This window comes from Equus asinus, chromosome 8 (genome assembly GCF_041296235.1).
Source record: "Equus asinus isolate D_3611 breed Donkey chromosome 8, EquAss-T2T_v2, whole genome shotgun sequence".
NCBI lineage: Eukaryota > Metazoa > Chordata > Mammalia > Perissodactyla > Equidae > Equus > Equus asinus.
In genome coordinates, this window is record NC_091797.1 from 94,282,895 (window position 1) to 94,310,890 (window position 27,996).

Below are 27,996 nucleotides of genomic sequence, written 5' to 3' on the forward strand. Positions count from 1 at the left end.
GGTGGGTGTTGACCAGACAGCTGGTAAACCACTCTGTGGGCTCAAGGGGAGCTGGACAAACTGTGTCCTCACTGATGTGTGACTTCTTTACCTGTGAGGCCCCCATTATCTTATGAGCTATTGGGTCTGGCTGTCTGACTACATTCCTTCAAATTTGTGTCATCTCTTTTTTCTGTGCAGTCCTTGGCCAAGTGATGCAGGTTGGACCTGATTGACAATGGAGAGCCATATTGCATTCCCAAAGGAACATCTGTCCAGAGGAAAGACACAAGCTTATGGGCAGAAACCCCACAGGGCCACCTCAGGAGGTGAAGCTCTTTCGTGTCTCCAGAATGCCATGGAATCTTTCCCTCCCAGTCCCTTATACTGGGCCCTTTGCCAGATTTTAAGGAAGGAGCCCCTGGGGTCACACAGGACCTTCCTTGTCCTCAGTTCCACAGGAACAGGTGGTTTGACCCGAGACTCATCATCCTCTGTCTCAGTGTATTGGTCCCTTGGGCAGAAGGTCACCACTTTCTGCACTGGAAGCGTCTGTCATGTGGGTTATTCTGGCTCCCAGACAGAGGCCCCATAAACGTGATGACTGATGTACTTAGGACACAGCCTGAGAGGGAGGCGGATGCTCCCTCAGACCTGGGCTGTGGCCTCAGAGCTCACAAGGTGCTCTTCACCCCAGGTGGGTGGGCCAAGACCTCCTCTCTGCTCCGCTTGGTCCACCCACTGCTCCTTTCTTACTAACTGTCACCAGCACGAGCCACAGTTAGTGACTAGTCACTCATTGAGGAGATCTCTGCTGTCACTTCTGCACCAGCACCAGCGCGTCTAAGGCCGTAACATTCACGTGGGCCTTTAAGAATGTCTACTGCTCACTCTCATCAGTGCCAAGTCCTGGCGACTGTTATCACCTCTTTTGTTACAGTTTAATCCTTATAGAACAAGGTTGAATAATAATAGAGATAAAGGTCACTTTGGCTATTCCCGATCTTTGCAGAAACACCTCCTGTCATCACTCCATCAACTAAGATGTTTATGGAAATTTTCATGTGTTTAAACATGAAAAAAAAAGAAATAAATTGGAGCCCTTTAATCTCTGAAAGCTTGTTAGATGCTTCCTTTGAAACTATCTATATCTCATGTCATTCTGTGGAGAACTTCTATAATAACAATCTTTATAATTTCTAAGAAAGTGGTACATTTACTTACTCTGTCTCTAATAGATCCAAGTTGTGTCTTCCTAGGATGGATGCATTTTATGTATTTTTAAATAAAAGATATATTTTAGAATTTTTTCATCATTTTTCATTTTTTCCACATGAGACCAGCAGGGGGCACTGTGGGACTGCCCTTTGGTCCTTACACACATACTCAGTGAGAACTAGGGGCTGGGTCCTGTGCCTACTGAAGAGGACTGAGGAGCTGTGTCCTCTCTGGCCTGGCAGAGTCCCCTGAGCAGGGACCTTTGTGTTGTCTCAGCAGGTGCTTCCTCCCAGGGCTCTCCCAAGGGGTGAAGCCGACCTCCATCCTCCTCAGTGTGTGGTGTGAGCTGAGCTCCAGCACCAGGGCTCAGGGAGGGGCTGGGAAGTCACTGGATGGAAACCCATTTGCATGGACAGCCCCTCCTGTGTCAGAGGGTGGAGAAGAAAAGGAGGCCTGGGGCAGACCAGCCCCACTGTGGGGACCAGGGGCTTGTGCACCATGTCCTGGACTTCTCTCCTCCTCGTGCTCCTCTCTCACTGCACAGGTAGGGACAGGGCTCGGGGACACAGGGTGTCCTAGAGCTTCTGTTCCTTCTTGCTCAGACTCCTGAGAAACCTTACCCGGGTCCCTGTACCATCATCCATGAGTGTCTGAGTTTGCAGTTTCCCTCTTCCAACCTGTGGTGACTCAGCCGCCCTCCCTCTCTACATCTCCTGGAACATCAGGCAGACTCACCTGCACCCTGAGCAGTGACATCAGTGTTGACAGCAAAGATACATTCTGGTACCAGCAGAAGCCGGGGACCCCTCCCCAGTGTCTCCTCTACTACCACACAGACTCAGATAAGCACCAGGGCTCCAGGTCCCCAGCTGCTTCTCTGGATCCAGAGATGCCTCGGCCAATGCAGGGCTTCTGCTCATCTCTGGGCAGCAGCCTGAGGACGAGGCTGACTGTTACTGTGAGACTGTGCACAGTAGTGCTTCTCACAGTGACACAGGCAGATGGGAAATTGGGGCAAGAACCTCAGTCTGCTCAAGCCCTTGGAATAGGCGCTTCTGCAATTTTACAGTAACTTGTATACACGTTAACTATACCTCAAATTAGTTTCTGATTCACATTGGCTGTCTTCCCAATTTTCCATGCAATGCATCTGAAATCTCAGGTAACCAACACCAAAATTAAAATCACTCCAAATAAAGTAAAAATCTCTGATGACACTGAATCTTTGCCTGGTGACACATGTGTGATAAAATCAGAGCCTTTGTAGCTGGGCTGTTTGTCTCGAAAGATGGGAAATCAGCCTCTGCTAGATGTTTTCCTTGGTGGAAACCCAGGGTCCATCCAGCAGGTGCACAGTCCTCCACAGCAGGGACTCTGCTCTGTGAGGGGTCAGGGAGGAAACCTTCCCTCCCTCCCAGGCTCCTGTGCTCAGATCTGGCTGGGGCTCACAGTGTTCAGGGACAAGACATTAAGATGTAAGACGCTGTTATGAGAAACTTCACAGGAGGAATTCCAGCCACAGAGCACGCCCGGTGCACTTGCTTGGTGCCTGGACCTACAGTTGTGTTGTCAGGGAGAAGGGGAGTAACATGCTGAGCTTGCTCCAGGGGAGTTAGCTAAAGTAGGTCCTCTGGATGTGGCTTTCCTACAGCTGATCCCACTCAGGCCTCATGGGAACCACTGTGGGTGGGTGATCCTGAGCCTACAGGTACAGATTTGAGTTGTTCTCTCCTCATATATCTCAGTGGACATTTCCAACTGGACAAGGGGTAGGAGAGGTTCAGTGGAATATGAGGGACCAGAAACTCCCCAATATGTGCATGAAGTGAATCCATCCTGTGAATCTCCTTAGAAGGACCCCAATCATCTCTTGTAAAGACAAAAATTGTAGGTTGTCATGAAAACCCTGACCAAGGACTCCCAGGCAGAGCCCCTTAGTTTGTGACCTAGAACAGCAGTGATGGGCCTTCAGGGGGACCAGACCAAACTCCAGATCCAGGTCTGTCAACCTTACCTCCTCAACCAGCCTGACGATGAGGCTGATTGCCACTGTCAAACAGCTGCATACACCCTCCATGCCACTCCCAGCACATGGGGAGTGAGATAAGGATCTGCCCTCCAGTCCCCAGTCTGACCTGACTCTCCTATGTCCTAGCCTGTGGTGCACACCAGCCCAGATTTTGGCTTCTTCTGTCACTTGAGCTACTAAAAACAGAGGGACTGATGCTCTTGAGTCACTCAATTTATGAATTCAATGAAAACAACCCATTTTACTATTGGATTTCCAAAGCAAGAAAATCACTTTGTCACCAGAACTTATCATAACAACCAACTGCCTCGTGCTGGCTAGGAAGACGTGGAGAAGAGAAGTCCAGCCAGCGTGACCCTCGAGACCCAGGGCCTCCTCTCCTCAGTCCCCTACATGTCCCATGAGCCTGGTCCTGGCTGTGCTGATCAATCCCTGAGCTCTGAAACCTTCACAAAGCATGGTTTCTCTTCTCCTCAGATCACATCCTCGAGGAACTCCTGGATCACAAGTGCAGGAGAGGACTCTTCCCATTAAGGACCTGGCCCCGAGACCCATCACCTCCTCATTTTCCCCAGTGTAATCCCACAGATCTTAGTTGTTTTGCCGCTCTAATTTTTTGTTGTTGTTTATTTTGGGGGGTTGAGAGGATATTTGATAGCGTCTTAGATCTTTGGGATCTAGAGTCCATGACCCAACCCTCATTATCACAGAGAACCCTGACACAACAGGACAATTTACAGAGAGCACTGTCCTTTCTTCAATGTCAGCATATGGAGCAGTTACCAAGTACACCTGATCAGGAACCAGTGTGGGTTGGGTGACAGATCTTGGATGCCACCAAGTCAAGGAGGGAGGATGAATCTCAAAAAAAGACAGATATTCATAGTTATGTTTTACTCACCAATCTTCAGACTGAAAACAATGATAAAAGTAGACTACAATAGTAGAAACCAACCATAAATATATCATAGATTCAGAAGACAAAAGAATAAATCTCCATAATAGCCATTAAGGTTAAATGAAAGTGCAGACGGGTCAGCAGGAGAGAGGACATGTTTTCTCCGACAGCGTTGTATTCTAGTGGCCCCGAGAGATGTCAAACAGCAGTACTTGTGCAGAGGGGGTGAGGGGTCTACAAGGAGTCCCTCACAACAACAGCAGCAACAATAACAGTGACAACAGCATAAGTCAGTCTGTCAGGGTATCCCATATAGATTTTTGGTCTTCATGAACCAACAAAGTTCACTCCAGGATTTTGGGCCTTGAATGTGGTTCAAGATGATCTTACACTAATAGTGACCCCAGACACATGGCAGGAGCAAAGTTAAATGTCAGTTAATCCTGAAATATCGGGCAACATAAGGAATGTGCAATGCATGCTGTATTCAGCAGCCTGGAGGTATTAGTTATCTGGAGACAATTAATATCTCAGCCTGTATCTCCAAGAAGAGACCTACTCATTGAATGATTCTGACAGTGACATCACAGAGATCCATGTGCAAAATAAGGGCGCCCTAGAGGAGTGCTGAGTGGAGTCAGAGGGGCTGGTGGACCCTGGATCTGAGACCAGAGGGGTGCTGTTGGAGGGGTCCTGAGAGGGCAGTGTTCTGGGCAAGGCAGGCACAGAGAATGCTCTACTGGCTCTGTCAAACTTGGGCAAACAGTGTCCTCACTGAAGTGTGGCTCTCCTGCACCCTTGTTTGCTTGTTTGGTCAAAATGAAGATTCTCATGCCCACTACAGAGAACATGGTCTATAGCACATAGCCCCATCCTCCCAATTTGTTCTCCCAAAGTCTCTCCTTGACAGAAAAACATTATCTGATAGTGTCACATTTATCAGATCTTTCTCATGACTGGCTCCCATGGGGACAGAGTTCGTGGTGGGTCAGGGGAAAACCAGGGACACAGATAGTCCAGCTGAGTCTGACTCAGGATAGCCCACTATTCAGGTCCATCCATCCGCACTATTCACTGAACACCAACTATGTGCTGGGCTTGGATGGGGGATAGGAGCCGTTAGAGGATTTGACAAGGAAGATGAGGAATCTGATTAAGTTTTGAAGTCCAGCTGTTCATAGAAGATGAGTGAGGAGGAGCTGAGAGTGAAAGCAGGGGCCTGGTGTGGTTTGTGCATTTGCTACAAAAATCAGACTAGAGTCCTGGATGAGGGATGGAGCAGGTGAGGTGGAGAAGGATGGTCAGACTCTGCATGTTCTTTGGAGGTGAGGAAGGGGATGTGGGAAAGAGGTTTGGAGGCTGGTCCTTGGGGACTGGGTGCGATGTGAGTGAGCTGCACCTCCTGGATGAAGGTCTATGGACACAGGTGTGGGGTTGAGGTCCTGAGCTCATCCTTGTGATGGAAATATAGACAGCAGCCCTCCTGCCTTGTTCAGTGGTGACAGGAATGTTGTAATTGTCAAGTGTGTGATCTCAACGGGCTTCACTCCTTCTCTGAGATTGATTTGAGTTGTCCAATCTCCAAGATCTCACATGTCCCCAGGCGGATTTCCCACATGCGTCAAAAATGTCCCTGCAGCCTCAGGCATCACGTCCACACAATAAACCCTCCTGAATGAGAGAGTTCCCCTCCCTCATCCATTGAACAGGGATCTCAGACTTCATGAGGACAGGACCAGATGACTCACCCTATCTCCCCTGACTCCATCATGGTGAGCAGGGAGGGGATTGTCTTATTGGTTTGGAAAATGAAAGGCCTGTCCCTGGAGCTGGAGCTGGGGCAAACCACATGTTCACCACATGACTGGGATATTTGGGGTCTGAGAGGAGAGGAAAGGATGGAAGGTTTCCCTCAGTGGTCCCAGCATGTGCATGGTCTGCTCTCCACTCTCGTCATTCGTTCATGTTGGGTCTTCTACTGTGCACACTGAGAGCTGGGCAGGGGACACAGACCAGGGGCACCTGTCTCATAACACTCTGCCTCTGGCACCCTGATCTTTCTAATGTTCTGCAAAGGGTCAGTCTCAGGTGAAATGATACCTACTCCAATCAGTGAGGCCCCAGGCTGAATTCAGTAGTCTCCAGAGAGGGAGAAAGGGGCAAAACTCCCTCATGAGGACGTCCTCTTCCCAGAGGGGGTGAGAAGGGTGATTACGTCTCAAGAACCCACACTAGTGGCCACTGCTTGCCATCCCCTGGCTCCTCTCCTGCAACTGCTTCCTCTCTCAGGTGAGGACAAGTCCCAAAGGCCCGGCTCATGGATGTCTAGACACACACTCCAGTCCAGATCCCTTCTGTCCCCTTCCCCAAGCACGTGATTCCTCAGGCCACTGAGGGCTCATTGCTGAGATTCTCCCCCTCACAGGGCCCAGGTCTCAGGGGCTCTGTCCCAGTTGCCTTCCTCTTCTGTGTCCTGGAGCTGGGATCGAGTTAGCCTGACTCAAAAAAGTGAACACCTGACTCTCATACAAGTAGAGAATGAACCATGTAAAATATTCTATTCAACTCATACGTTAGTGAGGAGACAGGCAAATGGTAATAGTTTGTCAAAGAGCATAGCAAAATTCAAAGTACTCACATTCCACCAGGAATAAGACCTTTGGAGCAAAGTTTTTGATTGTTGGAGATGCACTGCTTAATCTCTAACAAGGGAGGGATCAAATAAGATGAAAGAATCTGTGTCTTTCCCAGAAGGGGACCTGCATCCATGGAGCAGGGATGCAGGAACTGCCTCTCATGGGCTTTGGTTCCCCTGTGACACAATTGTGGGTCTGGGCATGGACACTAGGGGGCGCTCAGTGCTCATTCCGGAGGTTCCTGAGGCTGATCACAGCTGGGACCAGCCACCTGGCACTGCCTGGTGCCCTCTGCTCGGGGCTCACAGCTGTGAACTCCCCAGCCCCTGGCCATGCTTAGGCAGTGGGACCTGACACAAGGCCAGTGAGAGATCAGAAAGCGGGGGCTCTGCTTTGCATGTGTGGCCCCTCCCTCTCTCAGAGTATGAAGAGGGGATGGGAGAGATTTGGGGGAAGCTCTGCTTCGGCTGTGGGGCCACAGAAGGCAGGACTCGGTGAAGATCTCCACCATGGCCTGGTCCCCTCTCCTCCTCACCCTCATCGCTCTCTGCACAGGTGACTAGATATGGGGACAAGGGAAGTGGCCGTGGGAAGATGAGTGGGACCCTGCTTTCTCCCTTTGTCTCTAGTCCCTGCAATCACCATCTCTGTGTCTCTCTCATTTCCAGGATCCTGGGCCCAGTCTGTGACTCAGCCCGCCTCAGTGTCTGGGACCCTGGGCCAGACAGTCACCATCTCCTGCTCTGGAAGCAGCAGCAACATTGGTGGTTATGGTGTTGGCTGGTTCCAACAGATCCAAGGAAAAGCCCCCAAAACCGTCATCTATGCTAATAACAAACGACCCTCAGGGGTCCCAGATCGATTTTCTGGCTCCAAGTCTGGCAACACAGCCACCCTGACCATCTCTGGGCTCCAGGCTGAGGACGAGGGCGATTATTACTGTGGTACCCATGACAGCAGCAGTAGTAGTGACACAGTGCTGCAGGCCCGTGGGGAAGTAAGACAAATACCTGCTGTCCCCTTAGCCATGGGACTTCCCTGTGCAGCCCCCACTCCTCGGCCATGTCAGCTGCTTCCTATGTTTGTGTGGCCCAAAGCAGTTCTGATACTCGGTCCAGGGAACTTAGTCTAGAGGATGTGTCCTTATCATCTCAACTTCTGCCCCCAATGCTTGTCCTTGGTTTCAATCCATTGTCTGTATTTCTCAAATCGAGCAGACATTCCTGGACACTGTGGCAGGCTGCCCTGGGGACAGAGTCCACCGGGGGTGTGTGAGTCTGCCAGGGCTGCCATAACATAACGTCACAGATGGGGTGGCTTAACCAACAGAAATGTGTATTCTCACATTTCTGCAGGCTGAAGGTTCAGGATCAAGGTGATGGCAGGTTTGGTTTCTCTTTGGCTCGCAGATGGCTGCCTTCTCACTGTGTCCTCACAGGGACTTTTCTCTGTGCACTCACTCCTGGTTTCTCCTACTCTGCTTATAAAGACACCAGCCCTACTTGTTAGGGCACCACCCTTATGACTTCATTTACCTTAATTACCCGCGTCAATGCCTTATCTCCAAAGACAGTCAGAATAGGGTTAGGATCTCACATAGGATTTTGCTGGACATGGTTCAGTCCATAACAGCGAGTCAGGACAGAACCAGTGACTCAGAGTGCAGCTGTGTTTGACTCAGGCTAGTTGACTCTCCTGATTACGTGCATCCACACCATTTACTGAACACCTACTATGGGTCAGACTCGGGTGTAGGGGCTCAGGATAGTAGGTGGACAAGACAGGAAGGGTCTCCATGCTCAGGGTGGTGACACTGCCTGGGGGAAGAGAGAGTACACACAAGCAAAATATACTGTACAGGTAAGCTGTGCCGGGAGAGTGAGGAGGGGTAAGCTTGGTGGGGTGGAGATGGGAACATTAGAAGAGTTGTCAGGGGATCAACAGAATCTGATTATGAGGCCCAGGTGCTGCATAGAAAATGAAGGAGAAGCAGGTTTGAATGTAGGTAGGGACTAGGTGGGAAGTGTGGATGATACAAATGGCAGACTATGAGTCCTGGTTAACCCGTGAAGCAGGTGGGATAGAGAAGAAAATTCAGATTCCCCATGTCTTGGAGGAAGGAGGTAGTGAAGGATGGGGCTGGGAAAAAGAGGAACTGAGGCTGGGCTCTTGGGAACAGCGTGGGGTGGGGGTGAGTCAATAAACTGAGACAACGTGATTGCCCTGGCCACTTGAGACAGGATTATTTGAAGCTCACATTTTCAAGAGATATCATCAGCTCTCACAAATGGGACTACTCATTAGGAATTCTAGGAATGCACATCTCTAGCTTACTCTCGTCTTACATTTGATGAAAACTTCACCTGTGCCTGTTAAATTTCAGCGTATTGTTAGAGGAACAGAACATGAAGGATGAACTCAGTCCCCTCGCTCTCAATGCTGCCCCCATATTAGAAACTTTCCATTTTGTAAAAGCTGGAAAATGACACTTGCTACAAGATTACTTAATCTGAACATCAGGAGCAGGATTCTGTAATCGGTTTGCGTTTAAATGCTTCCAAGTGTTATGTTATGCAAAAAGGGTTGATAATACCTACTTGGCTTCTTTTCTCATTTTCTTGACGAAGAAAATTGGCCAACAAAACAGGACAGGCTGAAGTGGCTGAGAGCTGGCTCCAGATGGGACCTCAGGCCTCAGAGCAGGGGATCTGCTCTCCCACTGGGCAGGATCAAGGCAGATGGGTCCACACATCCTGATCCTAGACATCCCCTGTGGGGGCTGGAAGGCTGTGCTGGGAAGCAGGTGTTAGGAAGGGGTCATGTCCCAGGCGAGCAGAGTCTAGTAGGAGAAATCAAGAACTCTACTAGAAACCAAAATGTGGTGGACACACCTACAGAAGACAACATCACAGGACAGTGATGAGGAGGACTAAGGCCATGCTTTACACTAGAATAAGGAGAAAATAGTGAGATATTTTGCTAAAATGTGTATTTCATGCTATTGCTGATTATTAAGTTCATTAAAAAAATATGACTTTCGGGGCTGGTTCTGTGACCAAGCGGTTAAGTTTGTGCACTCCGCTGCAGGCGGCCCAGTGTTTTGTTGATTTGAGTCCTGGGTGCAGACATGGCACTGCTCATCAAACCACGCTGAGGCAGCATCCCACATGCCACAACTAGAAGGACCCACAACGAAGAATATACAATTATGTACTGGGGGGCTTTGGGGAGAAAAAGGAAAAAAATAAAATCTTTAAAAGAAATATGACTTTCCAGAAGTTCAGTCAGTCCCTTCATTGGTTAAACACGTATGAGCTAAAGTGAGTGGGAAGCTGCACTGAGCCAGGCACAGGGACCCCCATCATGCAGGAGAGAACCTTGTCCTGCAAGGGCTCACAGCCTGGGTGCTTAATTTAACAGCCTTTGGTCTGGAAAATTCTCTCAGAGGAAGGAGGAACAGAGGGAAACTGCGGTCCTGCATTAGAACCATTAAGTTCAGGCTACAAAGTTTGGGCTGTGATATGAGGCAGCCCAGCGGCCCCATTTCAGAAGAAACAACTGTAAGCAGGGCTGAGGATGCTGACTGATTCTCTGTGATTCTCTGTCCCTCTGCCATGAGCACCTGAGTATCCAGGCTGATTTCCCACATGAATCAAAAATGCCTCTGCAGTTCCAGGCATCACATCCACACAAAAACCCTCTGAAATAGAGAGACTTGCCCTTCCTGGTCCATTGATCATGAAATCCAGCTTTCACAAGGACTGGACTAGATCACTCACATTGTCATCCAACTCCATCGTGGTGAACAGAGAGGGAATTGTCTGATTGGTTTAGGTGACACAGGGGCTATCCAGTTGTATCTGGGGTCAATCACAAGCCAGCTGCATGGCTAGGAGACTTGGAGGCCAAATAGGAGAAGAAAGTGGTGGAAGTTTTACCAAATAGACCTCCAAAATTGCATGACTCTTCTCTCCAGCCTCATTGTGAGTTCAGGTTGGGACATGTACAGTGGACACAGGGATATAGGCAAGAAATAAGGTCCAGGCTGTTCCCATCTCAGAAAGGTTCAGGTGGGCTGCCTGACGTTTCTGACATTTATGCAAGAGATCTATTCCAGGCCAAGAGACACTCAGTCCCACACATGAAGCATTGATCTGAAATTCAAGCAGTCTCATGAGATGTGGAAAGAAACAAAAAAAACTTTATCACGATGTCTTCCTCTTCCAAGACATAGTAAGAAAGTAAAGACGGTTCAAGAGACCTCATTCTGGCCACGTCCAAAGCTCATCTGGGCACCTCTCCCCACCTGTCCCTCTCTCGGGTGAGGACCAGACTCAGGAGCCAGTATATCAACCAGTACCTTGTCCACACACTGCATATGGGGCTACTTCTGATCCCAAAATATAGCAACTGCTCCTTCACTCACCTCTGTGTCATCTCTGAGAGTCTTCATGTCACAGGGTCTAGGTCACAGGGTGCAAGATCAGTCGCCTGACTCTAAATCTTCTGTGCCCATCCAGGACACAAAGCCATCTATTAAGAGCCACAGTTGAACTCTCTTTGTTTTCCCAAACTTGGACTCTCCTTGTCAGTGTCCTTCTGGAATGCTCTTCGTTTGTCTAGTAATATCATCTTATGTCCTCAGACCTAGAATCATTGATTTTCCCAAATTCTATTCTCTCTTATGTTCTCATCTCTTTCCCACCAGTCGGCTAATGATCCAAACAACCATCTTCAGGCCATTGTCACAAAAATGTGTGTGTGGGGGGTGGATTTCTAGAAAAATATAGTGTTTGTTAGAAAACAAATGTTTTAGTATCTCCTGGTAATGACTTCAGAACTCAGGAAAAGTGATTCCACAGCTTGCAGATTCCAGACCTCAGTCACCACAACATAAGCACATGAGGTGGAAGAATCCTTTCAGACGTCTCAGTGAATAACTCCCCAAAGTGTCAGGGAAACACTTTCAAAAAGTTAAACATATAGAGTATGATGTGTCAAAAATTGTGTTCAACTCATATTTTACTCAGAAGACCAGTGCTAGAGTAAAAAATTTAAAGAGTACTTTTAGAGGGGCCCTGAGCTAACATCTTCCTGTATTTTGCATGAGGGATGCTGCCACAGCATGGCTTGATGAGCAGTATGTAGGTCCATGCCTGTGATCCAAACCCATGAACCTGGGGGCTGAAGAGCAGCATGTGAATGTAACAACTGCGCCACTCGACCAGACCCCAAATATAATAGTTTTTAAATAAAACTACTTTTATTCTACCAAGAGGGAGCCAAAGAAGCAAATTTCCTGTGTTGGAGATAAACTGGTTAATGTTTTAAAGGGCAATCAATCTATAAATGTTGGATATTTTCTCCTGTGATAAAAATTTACAAATAAATATGATTCCATTTATATCAAACATACAAAGAAGGGCGTCTAGATTTTGGATTCCTCCATCTTACACTTCCCATCCAATCTTTCCTAAAGGAAATCTGTCCTCCCTCTGTCAACTTTCTCACCCACTCTTCACTTCTCACCCTGCTGACATTCCTGGCCTCTCCCTGTCTTCCTTCCCAGAAACCTCAGTAGATCACGCTCAACCAGTGAGCAAGTCCCTTCACCTGGCAGACCAAAGCACATCTTCCGGGATTCCTAAGGCACTTGCCCTGCCAGAGTCTCCTTCTTTCTCAATTCTAATCCCATTGTTCCTGGTGGTCCACTTCTTCAGGGTCACATTATTTATCACTGTCTTCCTCTGTCTGTATCACTTTGTGGACTTCTCTAGATCTTCACCTGAACCCAGGGAATCTTCAAGTTGTACCCACATCCCCTCAGCTCTCATGCTCTCTGATTCCCTGCTCCCCTGTGGTCCCACCAACCTTCGTCCCCTCACAGACCCATGAGTGCAGCAATGGCCTCTCAGGCCTCCCTACCTCCAGGGTTGAAGGTCAGGAAGGGAGGTCCCTGTACGCCTCTCACTGTCATGTTTCTTCTTCAGGGTCAGCTCCACGAGATGGGATGAATGCTGTGTAGCTCAGCTTGGCGTTCCACTGCCAACCTCCAGATGCAGCAGCAGATACATGTTCAGTAAATATTTACTGTTGAAGACATGCCCCTCATCGCAGAAACCATGTTGTATTAGCCCAGTTTGGTTCCAAACTGGGAGAGAGTCAGCTGTGCACATGCTCTTCTCTCTGCCCTGAGCCTGAGAGCTGAGGGGGCCCCAGCAGGAAGAGAGCATCCGTGGGGAGAGGGGCCACAGGCAGCCTCATCCTGTGTGTGAGAGACTAGGCAGATGTTCAAATCCTTGTTTATTGCAGTGGGAGGAAAAGGAGAGCAAAATTGACAGTGACCATCTCTGCAACATCAGAAAGGGAGCAGTACTAACAAAACTCATCATGCAGATATGTTTCTAATAATTAATGTCTATTCAATAATCAAAAATCTGCATAAAATGCCTATTTGATTTAATAAAGAAATTGTTTAAGAAAAAGAACAAGACACAAGCAAATCATATTTCAAGAGGTGGTACCCTTGCCAATGCAAAATTGAAGTAAAGCATAGGTTTTCTTTCAGTTAAATTCATTAACTAATTTTTCTTAAGTAATGACAGGTTTCCACACATCCATTTAAACCCTGGTGCATTTAAAATCTCAGAGTGATGCAGCTGCATTATCGCACACTGACACACAGAGCACGCTGTGCTCACAGCCAGGTTGTCGTCTGTGCCCAACAACACCCCAGACTAAAGTCACCTAAGAGTCTGGTGCATACAGTTCCAGAATTTATCTAGTCATAGGAATTGTTTTTCTTTTTTATAGTGTTATTACCTGCTTATTTTGTTTTACTTTATGTGGATCTGTTTCTCTGTTTTTGTTTGTTCTTATTTTATTTTTGGCTAAAGGTGATATTTCTGGCAAAGTCAGGTATAATGGACGTTTTTCCAGATAAAAGAATATGAATGCCTCTCATTTGTAAACAGCCCCAACAGCACTCATTCTTCATTATCAACCATATCGTCTTCAAGCCCTGTGTTTGGAATGGTGGATCCTAACAGCCACACATATCAGGCTCCTCTGGTTCCATTCTTTGTTCAAAGCAATTGAGAGTTTCAAGTAAAATGCTTCAAAGAATGTCATTTGTCTTGGCTCCCTGAAGAGAAGACACAGACTTTTTTCCAGATCTTTCCTCAGAAGTGCACCTCACATCCTTTCTCGTTTCCCGACCTCTCTGGCCCCTTAGTTCCTGAGGAGCCTCAAGTCTCCTGACTCTTCCAGCTACAGGAGTCCCTTCTTCTCCTCCCTGGGCTTCTCCTCATTCCCCAGGGAGCCACCAAGTGTGTGCCTTCATCCTCCCAAACTCTTACCACCAGATGTCCTCTGTGCACATCTAGTGAGGGGTCAGGTAGGAGGAGAGGCACCTGGATTCCTGAGCAGCCTTGGAAGTGACTTCATGGCTGACCTGTCCCTGTTCTCAGCTAATGAACGTTTTCCTTCATGTAGGGTTTGTATCTGAGGCCCCTTCCCCTGAGGACTCCTTAGAAAGGGTCTGAATTCTGTCTCTGATTCCTGCTGAGGAGGCCCAAGCAGACAACTACACACTGAAATGAGGTGGGAGGCTGCCCCTGAGGAGGGGCCTCGCTCTGTCCTTGGGCAGGAAATGGCTGTGATCAAAGCAGTGGGGAAGGCAGGAGCCTCTGTCAGGGTTGCCTGTCCTCTGCTCACAGATATGATGGACCTCAGTCTCAGGCAGCAGGGGGCACTGTGGGCCTGCTGCTGAAGGCTCCTTGGGGGGCTCTCAGGTGAGAAAATAGACACTTATACCCTGGTCTCTGCTCACTGGGCCCAGGAGCTGGGTCATCTCCGGGCTCCTGGGTATTGTCAGCCCAGATCCAGCGCAGGCCCATCCCTCTCAGAAATGACACCCAGACACTTCAAAGCAGCCCAAAGGAGGGGGTGGTCGGCCAGAGGAAGAGGAGGAAATTTGCGTGGAGGGCCCTTTTCTCTGGGCTTTGACGGGGATCACAGAGGGCTGCAGCTGGAGTGTCTCAGCAGAGCTCTGGGGCATCTGCACCACTGCCTGGACTCCACTCTTGCTCCTCATGCTCTTCATTTGCCGCTCAGGTCAGGATGATCCTCAGTATCCTGATTCCCCAGCTCACTGAAACCGCCTCCTGACCACGTGCAGGAAATGTCCTTCCCTATTCCTTTCTCCAGGACATAACAGGTGTTCGTATTTCCAGGGTCCCTCTCCCAGGCTGTGCTGACTCAGTTGCCACCTGCAAGTGCCTCCCTGGGAGCCTGGGCCGAGATCACCTACATCCAGAGCAGGGAGCACAGCACCGGCAGGTCTGCGTCGCATCAGCAGCAGACGGGGAAGGTCCCCTCAGTTTGTGACATGGTTTAAAAATGACAGGAGCCACAGCAAGGGGGATGGGATCCCCAATCACTTCTCAGGCTCTAGCTCTGTGGCTCACCACTAAGTAACCATCTCCGGTCTGAGGATGAGGCTGAGTCCATCTGTGGAATAGCTCACAGTGCTGGAGTGTCATTTGGGTAAAGCACAGTGATCCAGGGGAATGGGGAAGTGGGAAGAAACTGTCTTTTCTACCTGATACCAAGGCTGTCACATGGCTCCCAGAAAGAGTGTCTGGTGTGCTGAACCATCAAAAATGTTGGATATTTTCTTCTTATTTATCAAGGGAAGAGCCAGACATAAAGCTACCCCTACTTTGAGCTCCCCGGGCAGTAGGGGTCTGCACACAGCAGGCCAGTTACCAGGTGGATGGACGGGTGTGGCTCCCTCCTGTGCACTGGACAGTTCCCTTGTTGGGCAGGGTTGGCCCTGGACCCGATCTGATAAGGGCTGTGCTGAGACAGGAGTCTGCTTCAGGGTCCACGGCCGCTGCTAGTCTGAAGGCCTGCTTCTTGGGGCTTGGATGGGTCTGTCCCCAGCCCTTTTCCTTTCCACAGACCACTCTGCACAGGGCTGGAGCCAGGACACAGGGCTGCTTCAAGATTCCCAGTCAGACTGAGGACAGCAGGCCTGCCTCCAGGGGCACTGATGGGCATGTCTCTTGTCTGGTTCCTAGAAGGACAGGACTGCTCCTGGACTGTGGCTAAGAGGGGCTGGAACTGGATCATGGGCTGCTTCAGGGTTCACAGCCAGGGACATGGTTGTCAGGCCTGCTAACTGAGGCACAGGTGGGAGTGACTCCTGCTGGGTCCACTGACAAGTGGTGCAGGTGGCAAGAAGAAGGCAAAAAAAAGATGTGCCATGTTCACAGGGGGATGGCACTGTTCTGGGCCTGTGGCCAGGACCCCCTGAGCACGGGCCTGCCTTCTCAAACACCACTCCTCAGCCTTGGGTTCCACCAGGATTTCACAGTCTCCTACCTGGATCCAGAAGCTGCCACAAAGGCACTTTTGTCCATGGATGGCCACCAAATCATGGTTGCTGAGTGAGGACATGAATGGAGGACCTCCTATTCCATCATCTTGCTGATGTCACTTGTCTGTTAAGTTACATTTAAAAATTTTAGGTAATGTATTTTGTTCTCATATGTTTAGTAATTTTTGTGTTCAACCTAAGAAGACTTTGTGTATTCCAAGGACATGAAGATGTTACTGTATTTTCTCTAGAACTCTTGTGATTTTAACTTTTATATTTATGACTATGATTCAAATCAAATTGAGTTTTACATATGGGACGAGTCAGTGGTCAGTGGTCACTATTTCCAGACCACAGGCTTGTGATCCATTAAAGAAAAGCCAGTGACTATTTCAACAGAAAAGAATTTGATAAAATTTCAGAAGTTGTTTGTGATTTTGAAACAATCTCTCAGGAAACTGCAATCAAAGCGAAGTCCCATTCCCTAATGGAAGACAGGAAAATAAATAAATCAACAAAAATCATTATTCTAAGTCATTTTATATTAGAATTTCTCTCTTTAAAACAGAGATAAAACAAACATCACACATCAGAAGAAGCAATCTGTTAGAATTGCTGTGAGAGCTGCGTCCTTGGTCCTGCAGAGGACGCTCTAGATTGCGAGCTGCCCCACACGCAGGGAAGCCCTTGTCTGTCACAGTTTTTAAATTAAATGATCATGAGGAATAGTCCTCCAGGCTCTCTAACATGTCACATTTTTACAGATCGTCATAGTAAACTTGTTCTTGAATTCAAATGCTGTAAAATCTCTAGTTACAACCCTTTATCCTAGATGTCTGACTCTGTCCAAGCATAATACTCCACAAACCAAACTGGAAATATGAAATGTTTAAATAAAAAGTAATAACACAATATACATCCACTTCTTTAGGGAACATAAACAGGGTAAACTAATGAGAAAAACAAAATGATGATAAGAGTCATAATTGCATTCTTTATTCAGTATTTCTATGCTTAAATTTTATCTAAGAGAATATGCACACTGGGATCAGATTTAAGTTGGAAATTTCCTAGTAAATTGTTATAATAAAAACAGATATTTGCTCATCTCAGCGTGGTCAGTATCTCCAGCAGATGATGTGTGAGCCTGGTCCTGAATGAAGAGGGACGGCGGTGGCACAAGAGGACCAGAAGTACTAAAGGAGATGGGGACACTGGGGTTCAGGGTTAAGCATCCTCTTAGCAAAGTGTCCCTACTCGTGCTTTTGCACAGGCTACAGGGGAGAGGTGAGCCAAGAGGTCAGAAATAATGATGGTCACATATACAGAGACTTTGAATGTGACACTCAACAGCTTTACATAATCTTGATAGCAAGAGAAACTGTGTGAAACGTTTAAGCAGGGAGGTGACTTTATCAGATACATGTGCTTGAAATATCGCTCTAAATGCAGAGTAAAGAATGGAATACAGCAGACAAACTGTGGGACGAGGCCACGCTGAGGGACTCTGCAAGGCCAGGGGAGCAGGGCTGGGCTCCTGCACGCGGCACCTGGAATGGCGCAGAGCCGTGTGCAGTTGAGGGGAGGCTGCGGACAGAGCACAGAGAATCTCAGTGTCCATGTCCTGAGGGAGGTGAGGGGCTCTCAGGCAGCAGGAGCAGGCTCCAGATGCCCAGAGGAACTCTGTGAGTCTGTGCACTGTGTGTTTTTCCTGCTGGGATCTAAGCTCCATGTGAATAGGCATTTCCCCCTGTTTTGTCACTGCTGTATCTACAGAGCCCAGAAAACTGTGGCACAAAGGACAAACTCAGCTCACATTTCTTGGAAGAATATTTGCATTGTCCTGATTTGCACACTTTGGTGAAGAGCAGATCTGAGGCAAAGGTAATGATTTCCACTTTGTGGACATTTTGAATCTGGAGTTCTGAGTTGAATCAAGAGGAGATGTTAAGTAATAAGGGTGATCTTATTGTCTCTAGAACAGAAGAGAAACTTGCACTTGACCCTGGGGAAGGCGACCAGTGTTATGGACTGGATTCCACGGATTCACGCAGAGAAAGAGGAGAAGGATGCAATGGGCCTGCAGGGACTGAGTAAAGAAACCACGGGGAGCAGGTAGATGAGGGAACAAATTCTGAGCAGAGGCAACAAGCTCCATGAGCTAATAAACTGCAGACTATGGGTGAGCTGGATGGATGTCAAATAATATTTCACTTGAGTACATATAAGATAGACATTTGTCAACAAGATGCTATATATCGAGCTCACGATCCAGCACGAGATCAATGTAATTCTAGTATTCAACTTTTTAACCCCAAATCCTACAAAGGACCCTAGTGGGAAAATGTGTGAAGAAAGAATGATGGGTTGGTAAGCTCGGTGTCCATAGAAGAGATGATTCTGAACAGAGAGAGATGGATGAAGAAAGCCAACAAATGAGGGTCAAAGATGTTCTCTGCCAGGGTAGACTTTACTCTAATTCAAGAAGGTGTGATGGGAGCTGCAGAGCTCAAAATTAGGATTCATTTTGCTACTTTGATTTCTCATTAGTATAGCAAATAGATTACCTAAAGATTGGAGTTTAAGCGAGAAAAAAGGTTATGTGAGATTATGTGGAATTCATGGCTTTAATGCACAAGTGATGGAACACTGAACATGGATGTGCTCACTAAACCATATGAAAATGAAGGGATATGATGTTTGCAACATATTCTTTGGGGGTGAAAACACTTTAAATTCCCAATTCTGTACATCTTTGCACCTTCCATGTGCACTGCCTTCTGAGAGTGAGATACAAGAGTCATCACCTCCAGTGTATGTGAATGCCATTGTCAAATGATCAGACCATGGATGTGTGAACAGAGGCAGTGACCTGGTGAGCTGCAGAAACCAACTGGGTCTCAGGGCTTTGGGCCATGGTGAGGGGTGTGTCCTGGGACCAGCAGGGAACACTGCAGGACTGCCCTGTGGTCCTTCCACAGCTGCTCAGCAAGGACCATTCACTCAAAGGAGCCTGGGCCTGGGGGCTGGGCCCTGTGCTCACTGATGGGGACTCAGCAGCTGTGTCCTCTCTGGCCTGGCAGAGTCCCCTGAGCAGGGACCTTTGTGTTGTCTCAGCAGGTTCTTCCTCCCAGGGCTTTCCCAAGGGGTGAAGCCGACCCCCATCCTCCTCAGTGTGTGGTGTGAGCTGAGCTCCAGCACCAGGGCTCAGGGAAGGGCTGGGCAGTCACTGGATGGAAACCCATTTGCATGGACAGCCCCTCCTGTGGCAGAGGGTGGAGAAAAAAAGGAAACCTGGGTCTGCTCAGTCCCACTGTGGTGAGCAGGGGGCTGTGTGACCCATGGCCTGGACTCCTCTCCTTCTCGTGCTCCTCTCTCACTGCCACAGAAGAGGACAGGGTTCGGGGAGACAGGGCATCCTCCAGATTCAGTTCCTTCTTTCTCAGACTCCCGAGAAACCTTACCCAGGTTCCTGCCCCATCACCCATGAGTGTCTGTGTTTGCAGGTTCCCTCTCCCAGCCTGTGCTGACTCAGCCGCCCTCCCTTTCTGCATCTCCTGGATCATCGGCCAGACTCAACTGCACCCTGAGCAGTGACGTCAGTCTTGGCAGCTATACCATATACTGGTACCAGCAGAAGCCAGGGAGCCCTCCCCAGTGTCTCCTGAGTTTCTTCTCAGATTCATAAAAACATCAAGGCTTCGGGGTCCCCAGCCGCTTCTCTGGGTCCAAAGATTCCTCTGCCAATGCAGGGCTCCTGCTCATCTCTGGACTGCAGCCTGAGGATGAGGCTGACTATTACTGTGCAGTTGAACACAGCGGTGTTTCTCACGGTGACACAGGCAGATGGGGAATTAGGACCAAAACATCAGCCTGCTCCGGTAGTTGGAATAGACTCTTCTGCAACTTTAAGATAACTTGTAGACACACTAACTACACCTGAAAGCAGCTTCTGGGCCACAAAGACAGTCTTCCCAATAATCCATTCGATATTTCTGAATCCTCGGGATAACTAACACCAAAACCAAAACCAAACCAAATAAAACAAAAAGTTGATGATGACACTGAAACTTTTCCTGATGACCCACCTCTGTTAAGATCAGAGCCTGTGTAGCTGGGCTTTTGGTCTTGAAAGATGGGAAATCAGCCTTTCCTAGATTTCTTCTTGGTTGGAGCCCAGAGACTGTAACAGCCAGTGGACATCCATGCACAGCATGGGCTCTTCTCAGTGAGGGGTCAGGACAGAGACCTTTCCTCCCTCCCAGGCTCCTGTGCTCACATCTGGCTGAGGCTCTCTGTGTTCAGGGACAAGACACTAAGAGGTAAGTTGCTACTGTGAGGAGAAAGGCCTGAGACAGATTCCAGGCACAGAGCTGGCCTCACACACCTGCTGCCAACTTGACCCTTCAGTTGTGATGTCAGAGAGAAGGTGAGGAAAATGCTGAACCTGCACAAGGGACGTTGGGTCAAGTAGGTCTCATGGATGTGAGTTTCCTACAGCTGATCCCATTCAGGCCCCATAAGAAACCCCATGGTGGATATTCCTGAGTCTACAAATAAAGATGTGAGTTCTTGTCTCCTCTCGTGTCTCAGTGGAGTGATGCATTTGATTCATTCTAACTGTATGAAGGCAAAAAAAGTAAATCATTTTATTATTGGTTTTCCAATGAAAGAAAATCACTTTCTCAACTTACAATAGCACCCCCTGCCTCATGCTGGCTAGGATGACAGGGAGAAGAGAAGTCAGCCAGTGTGACCCAGGAGACCCTGGGCCTCCTCTGCTCAGTGCTCTGCATGTCCCTTCAGCCTGGCCCTGGCTTTGCTGATCATGCCCTGAACTCTGAAACCTTCACAAAGTGGGTTTCTCTTCTTCTCCTCAGATCACATCCTCGAGGAACTCCTGGATCCCAGGTGCAGGAGAGGATTCTCCCCGTTAAGGACCTGGCTCTCAGGCCCATCACCTCCTCACTTTACCCAGTTTAATACAGTGAATCTTAGTTGTTTTGCAGCTATAGTTGTTTTTTGTTTATTTTTTGGGTGGAGAGAGGATATTTGAAGGCACCTTACTTTTTTGGGATCTAGAGTCTATGAACCAACCCTCATTGTCACAGAGAACCCTGATATTACAGGAAAATCTCCAGAGAGCCCTGTTCTTTCTTCAATGTCAGCACATGGAGCAGTTACCAAATAAAGCTGATCAGGGCCCAGTATGGGTTGGGTGACACATCGTGGATGCCACCAAGTCAAGGAAGGAGGAGGAATCTCAGAAAAAGACAAATGTTCATAGTAGTGTTTTGCTCACCCATCTTCTGACAGAAAATAATGATAAAACTGGACGAAAATAGTAAAAACAACCCTAAATATATCCTAGATTCAGAAGACAAAAGAATAAATCTCCAGAACAGCAATAAATGGCAAATGAGCCCAGAGAGGTCAGCAGGAGGAAGGACACGATTTCCCTGATGGCGCTGTATTCTAGTGGCCAAGGGAGACATCATCCTGCAGTACTTGTGCAGTGGGGTGAGGGGTCTAACAGGAGTCCCTCACAACAACAGCAACAACACTAACAGTGACAACAACATAAGTCTGCCTGCCAGGCTATCCCTTATAGATTTTTGGTCCTCATGAACCAACAAGGTTCATTGCAGGATTTAGGTCTTGAACTTAGTTTCAGATGTTCCTACACTAATAGAGACCCCAGGCACCTGCAGAAGCAAAGTTAAATGTGAGTTAATCCTGAAATATCAGGCAACATCAGGACTGCGCAATACATCCTTCTATTTAGCAGCCTGGAGGTCATTAGTTATCTGGAGACAATTAATATCTCAGCCTGTATCTCCAATAAGAGACCTACTCATTGAATGATTCTGATACTGACATCACAGAGATCCACATGCAAAATAAGGACGCCCTCCAGGAGAGCTGAGTGAAGCCAGAGGGGTTCATGTACCCTGGATCTGAGACCAGCAGGCGTGTTGTTGGGCAGGTCCAGGCAGGCACAGAGAATGCTCTACTGGCTCTTGCAGTATTTGGGCAAACAGTGTCCTCACTGAAGTGCGGCTCTTCTGTACCCTTGTTTGTTTGCATGGTCAAAAACAAGATTCTCATGCCCACTACAGAGAACATGGTCTATAACATGTGGCCACATCCTCCCAATTTGTGCTCAAGAGTCTGTATGTGAAGGCAAAATATTATCTGATTGTGTCACATTTATCAGATATTTCTCAATTTCAGCAGCAGGCTGCCATAATGACAGCGTCCATGCTGGGAGAGAGAAAAACCTGGGACACACACAGAGTCCAGGCGAGTCTGACTCAGGATAGGCCACTATTCAGTGGTCCATCCATCTGCACGATTTACTGAACAGCAATTATTGGCTGGGCTTGGATGGGGGATTGGAGCCATTAGAGGATTTGACCAGGAAGATAAGGAATCTGATTAAGTTTAAGTCCAGCTGTTCATAGAAGATGAGTGAGGAGGAGGTGAGAGAGAAAGCAGGAGCCTGGTGGGGTTTGTGGATTTGGTACAAAGATCAGACTAGAGTCCTGGATGCGGGATGGAGCAGGTGAGGTGGAGAAGGTTGGTCAGACGCCGCATGTGTTTTGGAGGTGAGGAAGGGGATGTAGGAAAGAGGTTTGGAGGGTAGTCCTTGGGGACTGGGTAAAATGTGAGTGAGTTGTACCTCCTGGATGAAGGTCTATGGACACAGGTGTGGGGTGAGGTCCTGAGCTCATCCTTGTGATGGAAATATAGTCGACAGCCTTCCTGCTTGTTCAGTGGTGACAGGAATGTTGTAGTTGTGAACTGAGTAATCTCAATGGACTTCACTCCTTCTCTGAGATTTGTTTGACTTGTCCATTCTCCATGATCTCTCATGTCCCCAGGCTGATATCCCACATGGGTCAAAATGTCCCTGCAGTCCCAGGCATCACACCCACACCATAAACCCTCCTGAATGAGAGTTGCCCTCCATGATCAATTGAAGAGGAATCTCAGACTTTGCGAGGACTGGACCAGACCACCCACACCATCTCCCCTGACTCCATCATGGTGAGTAGGGAGGGGATTGTCTGATTGGTTAGGAAAATGAAAGTCCTGTCCCTGGAGCTGGCACTGGGGTAAATCACATGCTCACCACTTGACTGGGAGATTTGTGGTCTGAGAGGAGAGGAAAGGACAGAAGTTTTCCCTATGTGGTCCCAGCATGTGCATCATCTGCTCTCAAACCTTGTAATTCGTTCATGTTGGGTCATCTACTGTGCACACTGGGAGCTGGGCATGAGACACAGGCCAGGGGCACCTGTCTGATAACACTCTGCTTCTGGCACCATAATCTTTCTAATGTTCTGCAAAGGGTCATTCTCAGGAGAAATGACACCCACTGCGATCAATGAGGCCCCGGTGTGAAATTCAATAGTCTCCAGAGAGATAGAAAGGAGCAAAACTCCCTCATGAGGACATCCTCTTCCCAGAGGGGGTGAGAAGTGCGATTTCATCTCAAGAACCCACACTAGTTGCCACTGCCTGCCATCCTCTTGGCTCATCCCCTGCAACTGCCTCCTCTCTCAGGTGAGGACCAGTCCCAGAGGCCCAGCTCATGGATGTCTAGAGACACACTCCAGTCCAGATCCCTTCTGTCCCATTCCCCAAGGAAGTGATTCCTCAGGTTACTGAGGGCTCATTCTTGAGATTCTCCATCTCACAGGGCCCAGGTCTCAGGTGTTCTGTCCCAGTAACCTTCCTCTTCTGTGTCCTGGAGCTGGGAACAGAGTGAGCCTGACTCAAAAAAGTGAACACCTGACTCTCATACAAGTAGAGAATGAGCCATGTAAAATATTTTATTCACCTCATACATTAGTGAGGAGACCAGTACACGGTAATGATGGGTCAAAGAGCATGGCGAAAACCAAAGTACTTACATTCCACCAGGAATAGGACCTTTGGAGCAAAGTCTTTTGAGTGGTGGAGATGCACTGCTAAATCTCTAACAGGGAGGGATCACATAAGAGGAAAGAATCTGTGTCCTGCACAGAAGGGGACCTGCCTGCATGGGGCCGGTCACTGCTCTGCACTTGATCCTGATCTAAGAGGAGTTTGTATACGAGACACCCCCTCAGTCCTCACCACTGAACAGCTAAAGGAGTTGTGGACAGACTCACTCCTGAAGAGTCTGAGTAGAGACTGCCCTGAGGGGATGTGGAGTCTACACAGGGGCCGCCTGGCCTGACCCTAACACAGGGGGACAGTGGACAGAGCAGTGGGGATGGGGGAACTGTCTGCTGGGCTTTGGTCACCCTGAAACACAATAGTCAGTCTGGGCCTGGACACCAGGGGGCGCTCAGTGCTCAGTCCTCAGCTTTCCATGAGGGTTCCCAGCTGCGACCAGCCACCTAGCACCGCCTGGTGCCCTCTGCTCAGGGCTCACAGCTGTGAACACCCCACCCCAGGGCCACCCTTAGGAAGTGGCACCTGAGCAAAGGCCAAGTGAGAGATCAGAAAGCGGGGGCTCTGATTTGCATGTGTGGCCCCTCCCTCTCTCAGAGTATGAAGAAGGGGTGGGAGAGATCAGGGGGAAGCTCTGCTTCAGCTGTGGGGCCACAGAAGGCAGGACTCGGTGAAGATCTCCACCATGGCCTGGTCCCCTCTCCTCCTCACCCTCATCGCTCTCTGCACAGGTGACTAGATATGGGGACAAGGGAAGGGGCCTTGGGAAGATGCGTGGGACCCTGCTTTCTCCCCTTGCCTCTAGTCCCTGGAATCACCATCTCTGTGTCTCTCTCACTTCCAGGATCCTGGGCCCAGTCTCTGACTCAGCCCGCCTCAGTGTCTGGGACCCTGGGCCAGACAGTCACCATCTCCTGCTCTGGAAGCAGCTCCAACATCGGGTATGGTAGTAGTACTGTGGGCTGGTTCCAACAGATCCCAGGAACAGCCCCCAAAACCCTCATCTATGCTACTAACAAACGAGCCTCAGGGGTCCCAGATCGATTCTCTGGCTCCAAGTCTGGCAACACAGCCACCCTGACCATCTCTGGGCTCCAGGCTGAGGACGAGGCCGATTATTACTGTGGTTCCTATGAGAGCGGCTACAGTAATGACACAGTGCTGCAGGCCCATGGGGAAATGAGACAAAAACCTGCTGTCCCCTCAGCCATGGGGCTTCCCTGTGCAGCCCCCACTCCTCGGCCACGTCAGCTGCTTCCTTTTTGTGGCCAAAAGCAGATCTGATACTCAGTTCAGGGAACTTTCTCTTGAACATGTGTGCTCATGCTCTCAATGTCTGCCCCCACAACTTGTCCTTGGTTTCAATCCATTTTCTGTTTTTCTCTACTCGAGCAGCCATTCCTGGATGCTGGGGCAGGCTGCCCTGGGGACAGAGTCCACCAGGGGTGTGTGAGTCTGCCAGGGCTGCCATAACATAATACCACAGATGGGGCAGATTAACCAACAAACATGTGTTTCCTCACAGTTCTGCAGGCTGGAAGTCCAAGATCAAGGTGCTGGCAGGTTTGGTTTCTCCTTGGCTTGCAGAAGGCTGGGTCCTTGCTGTGTCCTCACAGGGCCTTTTCTCTGTGCACTCACCCCTGGTTTTCTCGCTCTTCTTATAAACACACCAGCCCCGCTTGTTAGGGCACCACCCTTATGACCTAATTACCTTAATTACCTCCTTCAATGCCTTATCTCCAAAGACAATCACAACAGGGTTAGGGTCTCAGCATAGGGTTTTGAGGGACACAGTTCAGCCCATATCAAGGAGTCAGGGCAGAAACAGGGAAACAAAGTCCAGCTGTGTTTGACTCAGGCTAGTTGACTCTCCAGATTATGTGCATCCACACCATTTACTGAACACCTACTATGGGTCAGACCTGGGTGTAGAGGCTCAGGATAGTAGGTGGACAAGACAGGAAGGGTCTCCGTGCTCCAGGTGGTGACACTGTCTGGGGGAAGAGAGAGTACAAAGGAGCAAAAGGCGCTGTAAAGCATAGATGTCCTGGGAGAGTGAGGAGGGGTGAGCTTGGTGGGGTGGAGATGGGAGCATTAGAGGGGTTGTCAGGGGAGCAACAGAATCCGATTTGTTTATGAGGCCCAAGTGCTGCATAGAAACTGAAGGAGGAGGAGGTTTGGATGTAGGGAGGGACTAGGTAGGAACTGTGGACCATACAACTGTTAGACAATGGGTCTGGTTAATGGGTGGAGCAGGTGGGATAGAGAACAAAATTCAGATAACCAATGGCTTAGAGGAAGGAGGTATTGAAGTGTGGGCTTGGGAAAAAGAGGGACTGAGGCTGGGCTTTTGGGAACAGTGTGGGTGGTGGGTGAGTCAATCAAGTCAGACAATGTGATGGCGCCATCTAATTGAGGCTGGATTATTTGACGCTCACATTTTCAAGAGATATGATCAGCTCTGACAAATGGGACTACTCTTTAGGAATTCTAGTAATGCACATCTCTAGTTTACTCTCGTCTTACATTTGATGAAAACTTCACCTGTGCCTGTTCAATTTCAGCACATTTTTAGAGGGAAAGTACATGAAGGATGAACTTAGTCCCTTTGTTCTCAATGCTGCCATCATATTAGAAACTTTCCAGTTAGTAAAAGCCAGAAAATGACACTTTCTACCAGATTACTTAATCTGAACCTCATTAGTGGGATTCTGTAACGGGTTAGTGTTTAAATGATTCTAGAGGGTTACTTTATGCAAAAAGGATTGATAATGCCTACTTGGCTTCCCTTCTCATTTACTTGAGGAAGAAAATCGGCCAACAAGACAGGACAGGTCGAAGACACCAAGACTTGGCTCCAGATGGGACCTCAGGCCTCAGAGCAGGGGGTCTGCTCTCCCACCAGGCAAGGTCAAGGCACATGGTCCACACATCTTGATACCAGTCATCCCCTGTGGGGACTGGAAGGCTGTGTTGGGAAGCAGGTGGTAGGATGGGGTCATGTCCCAGGCCGGCAGAGTCTAGTAGGAGAAATCAAGAAAACTCTTGTAGAAACCAAAGAGTGATGGATGCAAGTAAAGGAAGACAACCCCTCAGCACAGTGATTAGGAGGACTTGGGCAATGCTTTACCCTAGAATAAAGAGAAAATAGTGGATGGACGGGTGTGGCTCCCTCCTGGGCACTGGACAGTTTCCTTGTTGGGCATGGTTGGCCCTGGGCCAGATGTGATAAGGGCTTACTGAGACAGAAGTTTGCTTCAGCGTCCAGAACTGGTGCATGTCCCAACGCCTGCTTCTTGGGACTTCAATTGGCATGTTCCCAGCCCATTTCCTGGGCAGGCAGGAGTGCCCACAGAGCAGTCTGCACAGGGCTGGGGCCTGGGCACAGAGCTGCCTCCAGATTCCCAGTCAGACTGAGGACAGCAGGCCTGCCTCCAGGGGCACTGATGGGCATGTGTCTTGTCTGCTGCCTGGATGGGCAGGATTGCTCCTGTACTGTTGCTAAGAGGGACTGGAAGTGGATCATGGGCTGCTTCATGGCTCACAGCCAGGGACACGGTTGTCAGGGCTGCTAACTGAGGCATGGGCAGGAGTGACTCCTGCTGGGTCTCTGGCCAAGTGGTGCAGGTGGCAGGAAGAAGGCAATAAAGTGATTTGCCATGTCCCCAGGGGCTGGTGTTGTTCTGGGCCTGTTGCCAGGACCCCCTGAGCATGGGCCCGCCTTCTCAGACACCACTCCTCAGCCTTGGGTTCCGTCAGGATTTAACAGTGTCCTACCTGGATCCAGAAGCTCCCAAAAAGGCACTTTTGTCAATGGATGGCTGCCAAATCATGGTTGCTGAGTGGGGACACGAGTGGAGGACCTCCTATTCCATCATCTTGCTGAGGTCACTCGCCTGTCAAGGAATAT

The 27,996-nt window shown here is 48.9% G+C and overlaps 2 long non-coding RNA genes and 1 gene segment (V, D, J or C); 2 read left to right on the top strand and 1 right to left on the bottom strand.

Moving 5' to 3' along the window:
• Window positions 1-7,159: 7,159 nt before the first annotated feature.
• On the top strand, window positions 7,160-7,915 carry LOC123287779 (immunoglobulin lambda variable 1-40-like). The segment is given in 2 exon segments: window positions 7,160-7,315; window positions 7,429-7,915. Coding segments are annotated over 2 exon segments (510 nt in total).
• A 16,594-nt stretch (window positions 7,916-24,509) lies between these two features.
• On the top strand, window positions 24,510-25,033 carry LOC139045992 (uncharacterized). Its single transcript, XR_011505571.1, has 2 exons — window positions 24,510-24,817; window positions 24,931-25,033. It is a non-coding gene; the product is annotated as an uncharacterized lncRNA (long non-coding RNA).
• LOC139045993 (uncharacterized) lies at window positions 25,002-27,984 on the bottom strand. Its single transcript, XR_011505572.1, has 2 exons — window positions 27,864-27,984; window positions 25,002-27,106 (listed from the first exon to the last, which is right to left on the bottom strand). It is a non-coding gene; the product is annotated as an uncharacterized lncRNA (long non-coding RNA).
• Window positions 27,985-27,996: the final 12 nt, after the last annotated feature.